This window comes from Rhagoletis pomonella, unplaced genomic scaffold (genome assembly GCF_013731165.1).
Source record: "Rhagoletis pomonella isolate Grant_MI unplaced genomic scaffold, Rhpom_1.0 Rhpom_scaffold_00007, whole genome shotgun sequence".
NCBI lineage: Eukaryota > Metazoa > Arthropoda > Insecta > Diptera > Tephritidae > Rhagoletis > Rhagoletis pomonella.
Window position 1 is genome coordinate 71,931,598 of NW_023458561.1, and position 14,363 is coordinate 71,945,960.

Genomic DNA, 14,363 nt, shown 5'->3' on the forward strand with positions numbered 1-14,363 from the left:
AAAAAAAAATCATATTATTTCCTCTAAAGAGTTATATTCAAAATTGATATGTAAAAAAGACGATTTGATTAGAAAATCTACGTATTTACTTTTAATTAGGTTGACTTTTTTGATAATATTTCCGAAGGAATGATAAAGTCTTTAAAGTTTCATCCAATAAATTCGACCTTATTTTATTGCACAATCAGGAACTTCTGATTTTGGTGATTATACAAAGTTTCGTAGGTATATGGTCAAAATCGCTATATCTGTTGGATATTTTTCGGAAGAAAATATATCATAATTAGAGTTACGGTAGTGTTTCATCCGATCTAAAACAATACCCGCTCGCTGTAATCCCAAAACTAGCTTAAACATCAGTGATTGTGGAATATTCAAATTTAACCAAGTTTTCCTGTTTTTCAGCATAATTTTTTTACCGTTTGATATTTGAAAATGGCATTAAAGTAGTATATTCTATATAACATACTCTTGTAAATTACACCAAAGCTGAATGTGTGCTTCTAATAGAACCAGAGCTATGAGTATTCGAAATTTAGTATCTGAAAGGAAGCTCAAATGTAATTTATGTATTTATCGATAGAAATGGACTGTTCTACACTTGTATAATTTGTTTATAAATCGGTAGGTGTACAAAGAGTTTAAGCTAGCTATAAAATGTTAATCAATTACGCAGGAGCACAAAAAAAGTCACTGAAAGGTTAATAAAACCCTTTCCACTGATCCCGCATGTGTAATCGCTCACTTCCGCAAAAATGGCGCGGGATCCCGCGATTGCGGGTTTGGATTCCCTAATCGTAAGGGTATTAGTTTACGAGTATTTTGACTTACTATTGAGGGATTCTTATCTGAGGGAGCTTAAATAAATGTTTAGAGAACTTAAAACGACAACTAACTATTTTTTAACACTGCAAAAATTCATAATATGACTTTGATAGTACTTTGCGAACCCACTTAATATATTTTTTAGGCGTTTAAAGTTTACGACATACAACAACACGACACTTACGACACCGTTGTGAATACCCTATATATGTATGTTTAGATGCTTAGAGTTTCGGACAAAGCTCTGCGCCGCTTGATGTGAAACGTCTTATTTATATACACTCATACATACATATATATTTATATACATACATATATACAAGAATTGCTTGTTTAAAATAATAAGACTATATATAAAACAAACATACATATGTTATTTATTAATCGATTTTAGTAAATTACTGTCCTTTCAAAACATCACTTCAGTAAAATACATTGGTCTAAATTTATATAAGTCAGAAATATTTCTAAACTCTTTATTTTGAAAGTGACATAAGTCAATTTGCCGTAGTAGTGATTTTTCCGTGACTATACGAACCAATTAAAAACTCTTAATATAAAATATGGCAAATGAAAGCCAATGAAATTCTCCATAAACCGCATATACATAACTTTCCGATAGGGCTAATAGTTTTTGACAAATTATTTATTAATCATTCCAGCTTTTTTATTTTTTATTGAAAAAATTAAAAAAAAAAATCAAACTTTAACAGAAGAAAAATTTAAAAAAATAACAGGTTCTGTGCCAAACAGGTTACTGATGAAGAAAATCGATGGATAAATACGAAATAATGAGTGGTCAAATGAAAATGAGCAGGAAAGAAAGTTACTCATACGCCACGTATACCCGAGTAAAACGCTTTACTGCTCGTATTTCATACAAAAAATCTTTGCGGATTTTCATTTGACCACTCCTTATTTCGTATTTATCCATAAAATTTCTTCATCAGTAACTTGATTTTTTTTTTGTAACAGAACAGGCTTTAGTACAAATGCAAAAATTTGGCACAGAACTTTTTATTTTTTTAAATTTTCTTCTGTTAAAGTTTGATTTTTTTCATTAAAAAATAAAAAAAAGCTGGAGTGATTAGTTAATTTGGCAGAAACTATAAGCCCTATCGGAAAGTGATGTATATACGGTTTATGGAGAATTTAATTGGCTTTCATTTGCCGTATCTCGTATTACGATTACTCAATTGGTTCGTAAGATATACGTGCTTAAAATGAATCAATTTTTGCTTTAAGCTGAATAACGGTAAATTGCAAATATCTCGAAAAAGTATCCATAGAAAAAAAAATTTACTCGATTTTATTCATAAACGCTACATCAAAATATTGTTATTTGTGATTAAAAAAATAGACACATATTTTTTTATTTTGATAAAAAGTTTTGTTAGAGGTCCTCGCCTGGACAGTTAAATGTAATGGGTTAAAACTTGTTACCAGGGGGTTTCTGGGGTTGCTAATTAGGAAAATGAAGTCAGTTTTTCAAAATTCAAATTGGCGGATCCAAAATGGTGATACATTTTTAGTAAAATGGTTGGATTTGTTCGAAACTTGGCATTCGGGAGTTTAAGGGTTTGATTATGAATCTGAAATAAATTTTTTTAATTCAAAATAGCGGATCCAATATGCCGATCAAATCAAAAAAAAAAAAAATACTTAAATTAAAACGTTGAAACTGGACGTTTTAAGCATTGTCAAGGGTTTAAACTCAGATCAAATGTCAGATTTAAAAAAAATTCAAATGGCGGATTGTTTGAAACTCTTAACCGCCATTTTGAATTTTGAGAATATGACTTCAGATTCTTAATTAGTAACCCTAGAAACCCCCTGGTAAGAAGTTTCTCCTATTTGTACCACAAATAACAATAATTTGACACGATGTAGGGAGACAGAGGTGACGCAATCAGCAGTACCGCTACTTTGTTCTTGGCGAATTTGACAGAATCAGCGGTTCGTGTAACGTCATTTTAGCAAATGTTTGTATGTATGCATGTATGTATGTTTGTATGTAATAGGGTCGTTTAGTCTTTTTCACACTGCTTTTGGGTTAGAGAGCAGAGAGGGAGGGGCCTGGGGAGCTTTTGGAAAATGGTCTCAAATTAGCATTTTGTCACCAGAAATGAAAACCCGGTTAAACGGGTTTTTTGTGCAGAAGACCTTTTCGTGTTGACGATTAGGTTTTAAAATGAAGTTTTCATTTTGGGTTACAAATGTGTATTAACTTTTTGTAGATCGCGTCATCCATTCGGATACAGTAGCCCGAAATCATTGGGCAAATAACTAAACCGTTCCCAAATTGTGTCTTCCTCGCGATCGCTGGACTTTTATTAGGTTTTAACGACACTCATATATATGTAAATATGAACAATAAAATAAGAGACTGCCAGATGTTTCTTACGAAGCAAAATTATCATTTGGTTTTATTTGTGCACTATTTATATATGTAAGTAATTTTATTTTCACGCGTTCAGTTAATATAAACAAATTTTAATGTTTTGACAGTTTACATATTTTTCTCTTCTCCATCTCCTCCATTCGTGGCTAAGTTTACGTCATCACCCGCAGGAATGCGCAATCTTGTATTCTATCATTCTTGATAATTTGAGGTAGCGTTTATCAATTTAAACAAAAAATTTTTTTGAACCACTCTAATATAAATATTTGGTTATTCATAAAAATTACTCTTACAGTCAGTTTCACCAAACTATTTAAGTGGAAATTAACTTTAATTTAATTTTGTATTTAATTCTCATTTAAATAATTTTCAGTTTCAATAAACTATTTATTTAAGTGTGTAAAAAGTGGTTGTAAAACAGACTAGGACTAGCTTTCGCTTTCATTTGTACTGAGAGCTTTTGAAAGCTTTGGCACGCTGTGTTGTAAAAGCAGGGCTGGTATACAAGTAAGCAGCAGATACACAATGATCAGGTGATTAAACGTGTAACACCTCTGAGTGTGGTTGTTCTGATTTAACTTTTATTTAAGTGCAGAGCATAGGTCACTTAAATCAAAATTAAAATTGATTGGTGAAACCGAAAATTCGAAAATTAAAGTAATTTTCACTTAAATAATTTGGTGAAACTGGCTGTTAGACTTCTCTCTAGTTACTAAGACTATAAGCCTGTCAGTGAATTCCATTATTAAGAGTGTATTTATGAGTTTGCCCATTGTTGACGACTTCAGTTTACGTTAAGCGAGTCACTAAAATCAATATCATTTTTTAAATTCCATTTTTTTAGCATAATCCCGATTTTATAGATAAGCCGACAATATTTGACAATGGCGAAAACGAGTTAATCGATGATGAAGATAATGAAGACATAGATGAAGAGGATTATGAAACTGAATTTGATTACGAGGAATTTAGAAAAAAATTGGCTGCTATGAATTATGATGATGATTTGGATAATAAAGATGAAAATGATGAAGCAGAGGACTCTGTTGATGGCATTCCAGATGGAGATGACAAAGATGATGCGAGCGAAGATGAAATGGACATGTCGGATGAAGGGGATTTTTATAGTGACTTTTCTAAATTTAATTCCACACGACGGAAGAAGATAGGGTACATTATTTACATTATTTTCTCTACTCTTACAGAACTTTCTAGAACTAACTTTTTGTTTACGTATGTACATATATTCTGTATGTATATATATATATATATATTTTGTAGCGCGCGTAAACCTCGTTCCATCAAACCAGATCAATCGAGCGAAGATCATAAAAGAAATACGACATTTAAAATCAAAAGCAGAACAAGCGAAAATGAAAAGGAATCTAACTATCAGCAGAGAGAAATTTTGATGCTCAGGTAAGAAAGAACCAGTGCGACCAGAATATGCTCTTTGAGGATAACTCAAAAAGGCGATTATGGATTTGTTTTCTAGCTTCTTTAAATTCAAACACTATTAAAATAATGTCTGCATCCGAAAAAAGTGCGAACTGCGATTAGTGCAGTCAAATGAGAGTCGAAAATTCTTAATTTTCATAATTTGACCAAGGCGAATTCATATAAGGTGGTATCGATTCTACAAATCCGCTGTCAAATTTTAGTTGTAGCTAAGAAGGAAGAGGGAAAGAAAATATAGATCTAGTCACGTTTCACTCACTCACCACCGAAATACAAAATTTTTGCACTTGGAAAAGCGTTGTTCCATAACAGTTATTAGTTGAGAAATCATTTTTATTTCGCCGACAAGAGTTATAACCCAACGTTTGCTGTTTATGTTGCCTGATTACTGCTATGTAGGATAAATATATTTTCCGTCGCAAATAAGAGTTATTTACCTACGTTTATTTTTACGTTGGTTGATAACAATTATTTCCCAACGTTTATTTTTTACGTTGCTTGATAACAGTTATTACCCAGCATTTATTTTTACATTGTCTGTTGACAGTTATTTTACTCCTCCTCTTTTAGTTTCATCATATTTATCTTCTTCTCCATCTCCATCTCCGTTTTCGTCAATATTCTTATCTTACAACGTGTATTAGACAACGTATAAAATAAACTTTGGATAATAACTGTTATCGAGTAACGTAAAAAATAAACATTCGGTTATAACTCTTCTCGGCGAAATAAAAAATATTTTTCATCTAATAACTGCTATGAAACAACGTTTTCGTTAAATTTCAGAATTCGGGCAACGTTTTCAATTTTTAAATTCGAGATAAAAGCTATTTTTGCTCGCTGGCTTATATGAATTCGCATTGTAATTTGACTTTACTAATCGAAAAAAAAATGTTAAAATTATTTAGTAAGGAAACTAAATTATATATATATATATATATATTTGCAGATTACCATCCCATCGTAGCAAAGTATCTGAGGTTAATATTGATCAAAAAAGTAGTGCAAACCGGGAAGTGGTGAAAAAGCATTCCCACAGGCATCACGTGGGTAACCGGCGATATAAAAATGCTATAGTAAAAAGTGGTAGGTTATTGTCAAACTATAATTTAGTATTTTGTTTGGTTCTTATTGGTTTATCTTCAAATTCTCGCCAAAAACTCAAAGTCCTTAGGCTTTGTACTAGCACTAATTTGTGCTTATGTACATATGTATATAATCCGCTCTAAAATTTCCTGGTGATTTACTTCTTTTCAGCCAAATCGTCGCGTCAAATACTCCCTGCAACCAATACTCCAGCAGCACATTTTCATTTAAATCGTAAAATTCCAGACCGTTACGCCAGTATAAGGGTCGATTGTAAGTATTGTATAGCCATCTTCTGATCGATTTATCACTTTTAATATTCAAAGATATTTAATGATTTTACAAAAAAAATTCTCTAAAATTGATTTAAAAAATTATTGCTTCTCTAAAATTCAGCAATTTCAGTAATCGTTGAAATCGTTTTATTTTGATTGCTTTCTTCTCTATATTAAATAGCATACTCTGGTGATATGTATATCGGTCATCCCAGTTGGGCGAATGAAATTGACGTTGATAACTACTTCAGAGTGGAGAATGGTGTATTAACCATACGCGAACCGGGTCTTTATTACGTATACGCCCAGGTGTGCTACAACAATACACACGACCAGAATGGTTTCGTGATATTCCATGGTCATAAGCCTTTTCTTCAATGCTTGAATACAGTACCAACAAATATGCCACACAAAATACATACCTGCCACACCAGCGGCCTCATATATCTCAAAGAGAATGAAACAATTCATTTGCGCGATTTCCATAGTGATCGAAATGTTATTTTAAAAGATGTCAATAACCGCAGCTACTTTGGACTGATAAAAATATAATAAAAAAACATACATACATATGTATGTATGTATGTATATGATTTTGGTGAAGGTAGAAGGGAGTACACTGTACATTACATTACTAAAAATATGAAGTGATATGTATTTATGATGTATGAAGTGTACATATGTAAATACTACATACAGAAATAAAAATTAAATAAACAGAACGAATATATACATACACATTTGCAGATGTCGTTATCTTCAGCGGAAAAGTGTGTAAGTATGTACTAAGTATAGTATGTGTAGAATTTGTTTGAAATTTATTTATTTTTATTCAAACCTATGTATATCTCAAAAATACATAGAACATCGCACACCTAGGTCTAAGGTGCGATCGACTAAAAAAAGGAAAATAGGATAATTTTATTGCACAAATCAATGCATAGGACTTACCATCAATTAATGCAAATATTTTTTTCTTCATGATTACATATATACATACACTAACTAAAAAACTTGCTATACCTGTTTTTGTATTAATTGGGTTGAATCTGACGATCCATAAGCAGTTGTGTTTGCCGATCTGAATTTCGAGTTTGTTAATCACCCCGTTCACGCAGGCAAATCTCAGATTACTAGTCGTCAAATTTGTTGTGCTTGTTATTCTCACAACTCAAGGAAAAGTTAAGTTTCTTCTCTGTGCCGTGATCACTTTTTTCTGCTATATTAAGCAATTTAAAAATATTTTAACTTAATATTTTATTAAAAATACCTTCAAATTTTTTTCCTTTTTAACACCAATTGTAACCAATAACAAACGAAGCATGAACATTGTGTTTCTGATGCGCTGATTGCTCTAGCGATGCGTTTCGATAACTTCTTGGTTGCGTTTTGGAAAAGTATAATTGCCAATATTTTGTAGTTCGGCGTTATGGAACATTATGCTTTGTGCGTTTGCAAAGCAATTGACGGTTTCGAAGTCAGCCTATATATCATTCCCTTTTTCACGCGTCTTTTTGTGAAAATATTGTTCATATACATACAACTAACTAGGGATGTGCCGGATAGAGATTTTGCCGGATAACTGGATTCCGGATACCATGTAAAAAATATGAGCCGGATTCGGATATCCGTTCGGATATCCGGTAGATTTCTGACCTTAATAAATTTCACAAAACTGTTGTATTCGATTTTTTTGTTTAGCGACATACATACTTATTGCCAGATTATCTGCTTTTTCGAGCTGAACTATCAAATGCGTAATTAAGAATACAAAATTTCTCATCTGAAAACTAAGTTATAAAATAATCCTGTATTTAAAAGATACAACCCGGATTTATCGATTATTTTTGGCAAAGAGAGGAGAAACGTCAAAGAAAAAAGATAAACGACAATGTATTTTTATTTTAAAATGTGATGAAAATCTAACTATTATCAAGGTTGAGTATATTGCACTACATCGAAATTTTCACTAGCACTAGGGCTTTAGTCACTATATGGTTAGTGAAAGTGCATTTCAAATTTCAATACCACTACATAGTTATAGTGAAATAGAATTTTCAGTATCACTATCTGGTTAGACTATCACTAGTTTACAAATTTACGAAAATTTGGCGATCTATGATTTTAATACCCACTTTCCAGAATTGTTGAAAAATTTATAGCCACTAACTATATAGTGGCAGTGAAATGCATTTCCACTAAGTGCATAGTGGTAGTGAAAACAATTTGTCAACTATGCACTTAGTGGTAATGCATTTCAAATTTCACTACCACTAGGTGCTCAGTTTTAGTGAAAAAAAAATTCCCTACCACTGTATGGTGCTAGTGCACGTAGTGCTAATGCATTTCAAATTTCACTACCACTACACGAATAGTGGTAACGAAATGCTCAGCGCATTAAAAATTTAGTGCAGCGTGCCCAACCCTGAATATTATACATGCTTACATATCGTCCCGCTTCCCGTATCGTCCTGTAATGCTTCATTGTTGTAATATTTTGTAACCCACGTTTCAAAACTCGTTAGCATAGAATCCTAAGAAAAAGGCCGAAAGCTTCTATTGAAGATCAAGCTCATCAGGATATTCGCCAATGCTTTGAGGAAATCGCCACACTGAGCCAAAAGTACAATGGGTTTTTCAACCAAGTTATTGCTTGTTTTTTTTTCATGGTTAATACACCGATTGTAAGAAATGTGATTCAAGTTGAACAAATTTGTTTGTCTGGCTGTAGCTGAACGTGCAGAGGTGCTTGGTGTTATTTTTTGGCTTCCAGCGGGTTCAAGTGCGAATGCCATCAGCGACAACAAATCATTTTTATATTTTTTCTGTTTTTGGTTTTTCTTAATTACGAAAAAGCATCTGTGAAGTGCAGAACCAAATCAAACGACAAAGAAAATTGATTCAAGTTGAACATTTACATACACATCTTTAAAGCGGCAAAACATTTTTTTTTATATCTCCGAATCATGAAAAAGTATCTGTGAAGAGCAGAACATAAGCGTATTCAAACGAAAAACTGACAACCAAAACTTTGATTAACGTAAACAAAAGTGTGATTAATATTACCAAATCATTGTTGAAAATATCAACCAAGGCATTGTTAATATTAACCAAAAATCACGTTGATTCCTTTTCAAGTTTGAATTTGGTAATATTGTCCAATTTTTGGTTGATTTTTTTCTCAGTGCAACGGCTCTGATGCTAATTCCAGTTTTTGTAGAGATGTGGATAGCCAAACGATGGAGAAATGGAGAAATATTTACAGCCACCCCTTTGGTGGAGGCATAGACGCAAAGATTTTTCAAATTTGTTTACACCGGCAATGAGGTATCTCTGCAAGCCACCTTCCCAGTGGCTCCAGTAGCATTTATGTTTAAAACAGAAATAGGTAGTTGGCCGGAAATGCCGAAATACTTATTTTCATAACGAAAAATATATAAATCTTTAACTTTAATTACTAATTATATACTATAAAATTTGATTACAAGAATACAAAAAAAAGTTAACTGGCTTTTAATTGAATCTTCTATAATAGAAATCCGGAAATCTGGCCGGATTTTAGCCAGTATCCGGCCGGATAGTCGGATAACAGAGAAACGGTCGGATAAGCCGGATTCCGGATATCTACCGGGCACCCGGCACATCCCTACATCTAACATACTAAGTCGAAGTATGAAAGGTTGTGATAACTAACCCAACTCATTTATAATGTTTCTTAAAATAAAATACTCTTACGTATAATAGAGAAGCATCATATTTGATTTGAGTACGAAATTCTTATTTCAAGAATGAAATATTTAGATTCCATATACTCAAAATCGAGTTAGTTTGTTCTTATTTTTCCCTCAGAGTGTGTAAGCGCTAGTGCTGCAAAACAATCGATAGTTGCACCATCGATGGTTTTCGATAGTTTTATAGATAACGATCGATAATATCGATGGTTTATTAGGGTGGCCCGTTAAATAGAAAAGGGTTACAAAAATTCTATTTTATTTAAACATATTATATTGAACGGACTTAAAAGCGAATAAAATACATATTTTTATTTATTTTCAAACTAATAATTTATTTTCACCAAGCCTTAACTGCAGTTTATGCCTATTGAACGGGGTAACTGCTTATGATAAGTATAAGAAAACCAAAGTAAAAATAAAGAAATAAACCCTGCCGATTACCCCATGTGAAAATTCTTACAACCTACCTGACCTCTGAAGCTTTTGGTGGAAATAGGCTATAAGTCGGGACTATCACAGAAACCATCGTAGCCGAACAATAGCGTATGTATACATACATACATACATAATGGTGCTCCGACCAAATGTTCTCCGACTCGGCATCCAAGGTTTGACAAAGCAAGCAGGGGCGCCTCAAAACTAATGGGAGAGCCAAATGCAAAAGGACTTAAGTGTTTCCGGTGTAATCAACTGGCGGAGCTTCGCAAAAGAAGGTGGTCTCAGCCCTAGCATCCAGTGGTTGTACATACATACATATGGAGTTCCAAATAAGGAGAAGAGTTCAGCTGTATGAACATACATATGTACATACTAGACTTGGGGAGCTTTTGAACTAAAAAGCGAAAGAGCCAGCTTTTATAATTGAACTAGTACATTATTTCGTTCATTAAAGTGAGCTAAAGCTTTCTGCAAATTTACAACACATATGGGTACTCCTTTTTCGTTGTAAGGGCATAAAGGAACAGCTGATCGGAATTCGCGCTAAGAAGACATTTTATTTCATTTCATTTTCAATGTTCTACATCGTTAGTGCGATTAGTGTTAAAAACTAAGTATTTCAATTGAGTTTTTGGGATCTGTTGTTTAACAACCGACTTTCTCTTTCTGCCAAAGCGAAGACAATTTTCTCGCATTTCGAAGGCAAAATTCAAGAAAAGATTATTAAATGCAGACACTGCCGCATTTCCATAAAACTCCTTTCACGATTTTGGAGAAGGACGAATGAATGAGGACGACTGGATTGTGTCGTTATTGCAATCTATTATATGTATGTATGTGCATATGTGTTATAAAACATACATTTTTGTTGTTTTATAACTCAGCTCCTACTACCGAGCTATTTCAATTAGGTGAACTATAGTTTAATAAGGTGAACGAACTAAGACTCAGAAGAGCTAGTTCATTGAGCAGAAAGAACTAGAAGTGAACTAATCTCTAAAGCGAACTAAAGAAGCCAACTCTAGTACATACCGATATGTATTTACATTGTGCAATCTACATACGGGTATGTACAGCTACTCTTTGTCATTTAGTGTGCGCCCGGCTGACCTAAAATGGTTGTATATTCCGAGGGCTCGTTGATGTAACAGGTGTCCCTAAAAAGCATACATATTTACGCGCATACATACATATGTACTTATGTATATCTCAAACAAAGGAGATAAAATATTTCAGTTCTCAAATTCTTACATATGTATGTACATTAGGGTGGTCCAAAAATGCCTGTGAAAAAGTAAAGTCGGAATTTGTATGATCTCAACCCCTAGGATTGTTCTATACCGAAATATATATATACCCCTATTTTTTATATTGAAATCAAAAAATATTTGTAAGTTACTCAAAGCGCTTAAATTTTTCCATGTATTTTATATGAAAAAAACAACTTTTTGTAGAAATGGTATATAATTCTTGAAAATCCATATTTTTCGATCGGAAAACTCCTTTTCTATTCATGAGATTCCCAATAATAATAACCAATTATTTATTTAACAATTTTTTTCATAGTAACTATATTGTATAGGTCCGCAAAAACCCCCAGTAAATGCCAAAAAAATATTGATTTTCAAGAATTCCATACTATTTCTACGAGCAGTTGTTTTTTGTCTAATAAAATACATAGAAAACTTTGAGCGCTTTGAGCGACTTGTAAAAATGCTTTGGTTTCAAAATAAAAAAATGGCGGTATATTTTTTCGATATAGAACAATCCAAGGGGGTGAGAGCATTAAAATTCCGACTTTTCTTATTTTGGACCACCCTAATGCACATACAAAACAAAAAGATAGTACGAAAAGTCAAATATTCAGCAACCAGTGTTGCTAGGTATGCGGCATGAAAGTGGGAAACACCTCAGTTAATCCCAAAAAATATAATTTTTCAAATACATGGACAAATCATGGATTTTATTGGGCTTTTGATATGTATTTAATACTACTTCACCGAAAAAATTACTTAATGAAAACGATTAGTTATAGGTACTAAATTATTTTTACATACATATATATGTAGATGCACAAACACATCCAGGCATAAATATGGGCATGCACTGAGAGTGAGTATGAACATTTCTAAAAAATTTCTATTGAGAGAATTCTGGGGGTATTTTTTGCATGCTCAGCAAAGTGTGCAAATGCGCAAGGCAACGCCGAAGAACAAAATATATCCATAATCACTTGCAAATACGCGTTGTTTCGTCTACAGATACAGTCACACAGAAAAGCATACGTACCTCCCTTAATGAACAAAACTTTGCTTGCATAATTAAAAAAATATGTATAATATAAGTAAATCAAAGTTTAATAAAAATGATTATATGTTTCCATATTTATATTTGACATATCGCTGGCTGAAAAGTTGCTAAGTCCATTTTTACAAGTTTGACGGGAACTTTGAATCAAACATTTTGCGTGTTTAAAGCACAGCAAAACTCCATACGAATCAGAAGAATTCGATCTTTATTGAAAGATTTCGTATTATTTTGGCCTTAACGGATTTTCGGGGCCTCTTTTGGACTTAGAAAATTTGCCTTTCATTGAATATAAACGAGAAAAAATAAAATAGGTACCTTAATTTCGCTTGCTTCCTTTATCAAAATACGAGGTTCCACAAAATGTGGACTAAGCAACTTTTCACACAAAGCTAGCGATATTTATGATGTCAAACTACTCGTCAGTCGTCTCTTTAAAAATGGTTTTTTTTTTTTTTAATAAATGTACATATATTTATATATGTATAATTATTATCATTCCTTTGAAATGCAAAAATTAATTCGCATTAATTTAAAAACAAATCCGACAAGATTGTTTTGTATTTCTTTGTTTTTGATGTTTTAGAATTTTGTGGGAAAATTATTCTTAGTGTAAGGGAACAGACCTTGATTTTTTAACTACACAGCTGGTAGCTTTGACAGCGTTCCAAGTCGCCATTTGGCTAAACGAGAATTTGAAGTAAATCAAAGCCAATTTAAGCAAAGCAAGCCTGCATTGGGTCAGCGCGTTTAAATATTCTTTAAAATTAAGATTTTGTGTCAGATCAGACTAAAAACGTCGTACGAGAGTGAATCGCCTTTTCTCAGACCTGAATGTTGTCTTCAACGTAATTTTACAAGACGCATTTGTTTTGCGTTGATTCCAAAATCTACTTAAAAGTTGGTATGTACCGGCTCTTTGCCGTGAGCTCCGTTCCTATTCTTCTCAATATCTCAAGTGTGCCCTGTATGTCTGTTACGAGATTTCCACATCAACCGGTTTTTTTATGACCAGAAATTACAATAAAACTATGTATTAATAGCCACGGTTGCCATTTCCAATTTATTTTTAGGACCAAATAATGGACCAAATGGTAAAAAATGGACCCATTTTTATTACATTGGGGAATTTATCAAGAAAATATGCCAATTCAGTTTTTATAACGATTTTTTTATATTGCATCCAAAGTGCATTGCAATTGTATATTATTAACATTATATTATTTAAAGTTTTAAATTATAATTTGTTTCTTAATTTCGTTTTTATTACTGCTAAATAAAAAAAAATTTGCGCTCACCTGCTGCGGAACGGTGAGGCAGACTAAAAATGTTATGAACTAAATCACACAATTCTCCAAAGCCCGCTTCACCCAATCCATTTTTAATCAAACTTCCTTGATCCCAAAAACGTTCTATATTGGTACAGTTGAAATTCAATTATGTCTGCATCATTTACCAATACAGGAAATTGGTCAAGTAGCGGCAAAATTTATACTTCAATTTATTATGTGGAGTAATAATTTCAAGATGTTTAATATCTTTTCGATTGAAATCAAATAATATTTTCATGTGCTAAATGCTATGATTTAAGTTTTACTACCTTTCCATATTTTTGCCAGCCGCTTTAATATTGGTCACGTGTAATTGAAATTATCACGAAATCGCAATATTTTTTAAGCGTGCTTTGACAGATTATTAGCCATACCATATTTGAAGATCAGTGGCAAGGTGAGTTCACACTGCCAATCGGGCCTATGCTGCTGAATATCGTCAATGTCATCGTCGACGATTGTCAGCGCATCAGTAACATGGCTGACGATTACCGTATCGTCACTTTTA

At 32.7% G+C, this 14,363-nt stretch overlaps 1 protein-coding gene across 10 annotated transcripts in view; it reads left to right on the plus strand.

The window, feature by feature from the left end:
* LOC118743536 (protein eiger) overlaps positions 1–6,785 on the plus strand; it is a 47,244-nt gene extending 40,459 nt beyond the window's left edge. For all 10 annotated transcript variants that reach the window (XM_036476286.1, XM_036476281.1, XM_036476282.1 and 7 more), the window contains 5 exons: positions 4,071–4,396; positions 4,508–4,645; positions 5,634–5,770; positions 5,942–6,043; positions 6,227–6,785. In XM_036476286.1, coding sequence (XP_036332179.1) covers positions 4,071–4,396; positions 4,508–4,645; positions 5,634–5,770; positions 5,942–6,043; positions 6,227–6,597 — 1,074 coding nt within the window. In that variant the 3' untranslated portion in view covers positions 6,598–6,785. The remainder of the gene's footprint in view (positions 1–4,070; positions 4,397–4,507; positions 4,646–5,633; positions 5,771–5,941; positions 6,044–6,226) is intronic.
* Positions 6,786–14,363: the final 7,578 nt, after the last annotated feature.